Source organism: Camelina sativa, unplaced genomic scaffold (genome assembly GCF_000633955.1).
Source record: "Camelina sativa cultivar DH55 unplaced genomic scaffold, Cs unpScaffold02290, whole genome shotgun sequence".
Classification (NCBI taxonomy): domain Eukaryota; kingdom Viridiplantae; phylum Streptophyta; class Magnoliopsida; order Brassicales; family Brassicaceae; genus Camelina; species Camelina sativa.
This window is the reverse complement of record NW_010923404.1, coordinates 1-1,465: the sequence shown is the minus strand read 5'-3', so window position 1 is coordinate 1,465 and position 1,465 is coordinate 1. Positions and strand designations below refer to the sequence as shown.

At 35.2% G+C, this 1,465-nt stretch overlaps 1 protein-coding gene across 1 annotated transcript; it reads left to right on the top strand.

Moving 5' to 3' along the window:
* Positions 1-665: 665 nt before the first annotated feature.
* Positions 666-1,459, top strand: LOC109131687 (the record flags this gene model as incomplete). Its single annotated transcript, XM_019242860.1, has 2 exons — positions 666-755; positions 1,269-1,459. A coding segment is annotated over exon 2 (171 nt), but the record flags the coding sequence as incomplete, so codon positions are not given.
* Positions 1,460-1,465: the final 6 nt, after the last annotated feature.

Sequence of the window (1,465 nt, the reverse complement as noted above, 5' to 3'; positions counted from 1 at the left end):
CTGATCTCTATGGTTGATGTGGTTAGAGCCATTGTGGACCATCAAAACGGAGAGCTCAAACGCTTGAATCAATTCATCAAAGGAGACTATTACTAGTTTAATTTAAATCAAACCCACAGAAGAAAAAAAAAAGATTCCATTATACTATCAATAACTATGTATATACTATTTAATAATGGACCTATATGATTTCATATATTTAGTTCCCGGCCCATTCAAAGAGATTATGAGCACAAAGTCCAAAACATCTAAAAGAAGTTGTTTATAAGTTTCTATGGGTTTGGGCATATATAACAATTAAAATACATACAATGAATAGACAAGAAATCGAGATATTTATAATCTACGAGTGTAAGAACTTAGCATTCATCCGGACAACTTATATAAGTAAGTAACTCAAGTGTATGAAGGTGAAAAAACAAACCACACCGTTCCAAAACCAAAGAATACTAATTTCAATTTCGTTCGGTTCAAGCGATTTCGATTTGTTCGGATTAATTACTGGGCTAAGAGCCCAATGGGCTTAACTAAAATAATAATAGGGTTTTATTTTTATTTTTTCGGGGTTTTGTATTTTCGAAGCTCTCTGTCTTTCTCAACCTGCGATTTGATATCACCATTTCTCTCGTCTCGTCAAAATCGTTGATTCATCTTCTACCTTACACTGTTAGTTACCTCTTCTCTAATTCTCTCTGAGTCGATTAGTGTGTTTGCTTCGTTATTCTACGACTCTGAGTTTTTATTTGACTACTTAGGTTCGATTCATTTCTACGCTCGGATCTGAGATTCTGCTTTGAAAATTTTGGCTTTAATTTTGTAAATCATGTCGTTTTATACATGATTCCGAGCTTTGGTACCTCTGATTTGTTTATTCTTCTCTTACGAATTCATTTCATATGTTTCTACAATTTCGAAACTATTTGTTCTCCATTTTTTGTTAGATTTGGGAAATTTATAGTCATATTAATCGTTTCAATACGAAAAAAAAGTTTAGGGTCTCTCCTTAGTTAGGAACATTGTGTAACCTGTGATTGTTTTACAAACCTCTCAATGTCTTAGGGAATGTGTAAAGTTTCAGTGTTTGGTGTGTTTATTCCCAATGTTCTTTCTTTCTTTTCTTTCATGCCAAGAGTTTTGAATCAATCGGCGTAAAATGTGACACATGACCGTATTCAGGATGAGTTCGTTTAAACATCCTTGTGGGAAACTCTTTTGATCCTGCAAACTGGTTGATTGATTCCTGTTTTTTTTGGTTTCTGGTTCTTCAGTTGTTTGAGAGGGAGCCACCATGGGGAGAAAGGCTGGGAATTTGTACATAAACCCGAAAAAGCTGGGGAATATGGCAAAACCGTGTATGAAGGAAATGGTATCGTTCCTCAACTGTATGGCGCTTAACCATATCAAAGATGATAAGTGCGAGAAACAGAAGCAACTCCTGAGTGTTTGTATGCACGGCCAGGTCTAT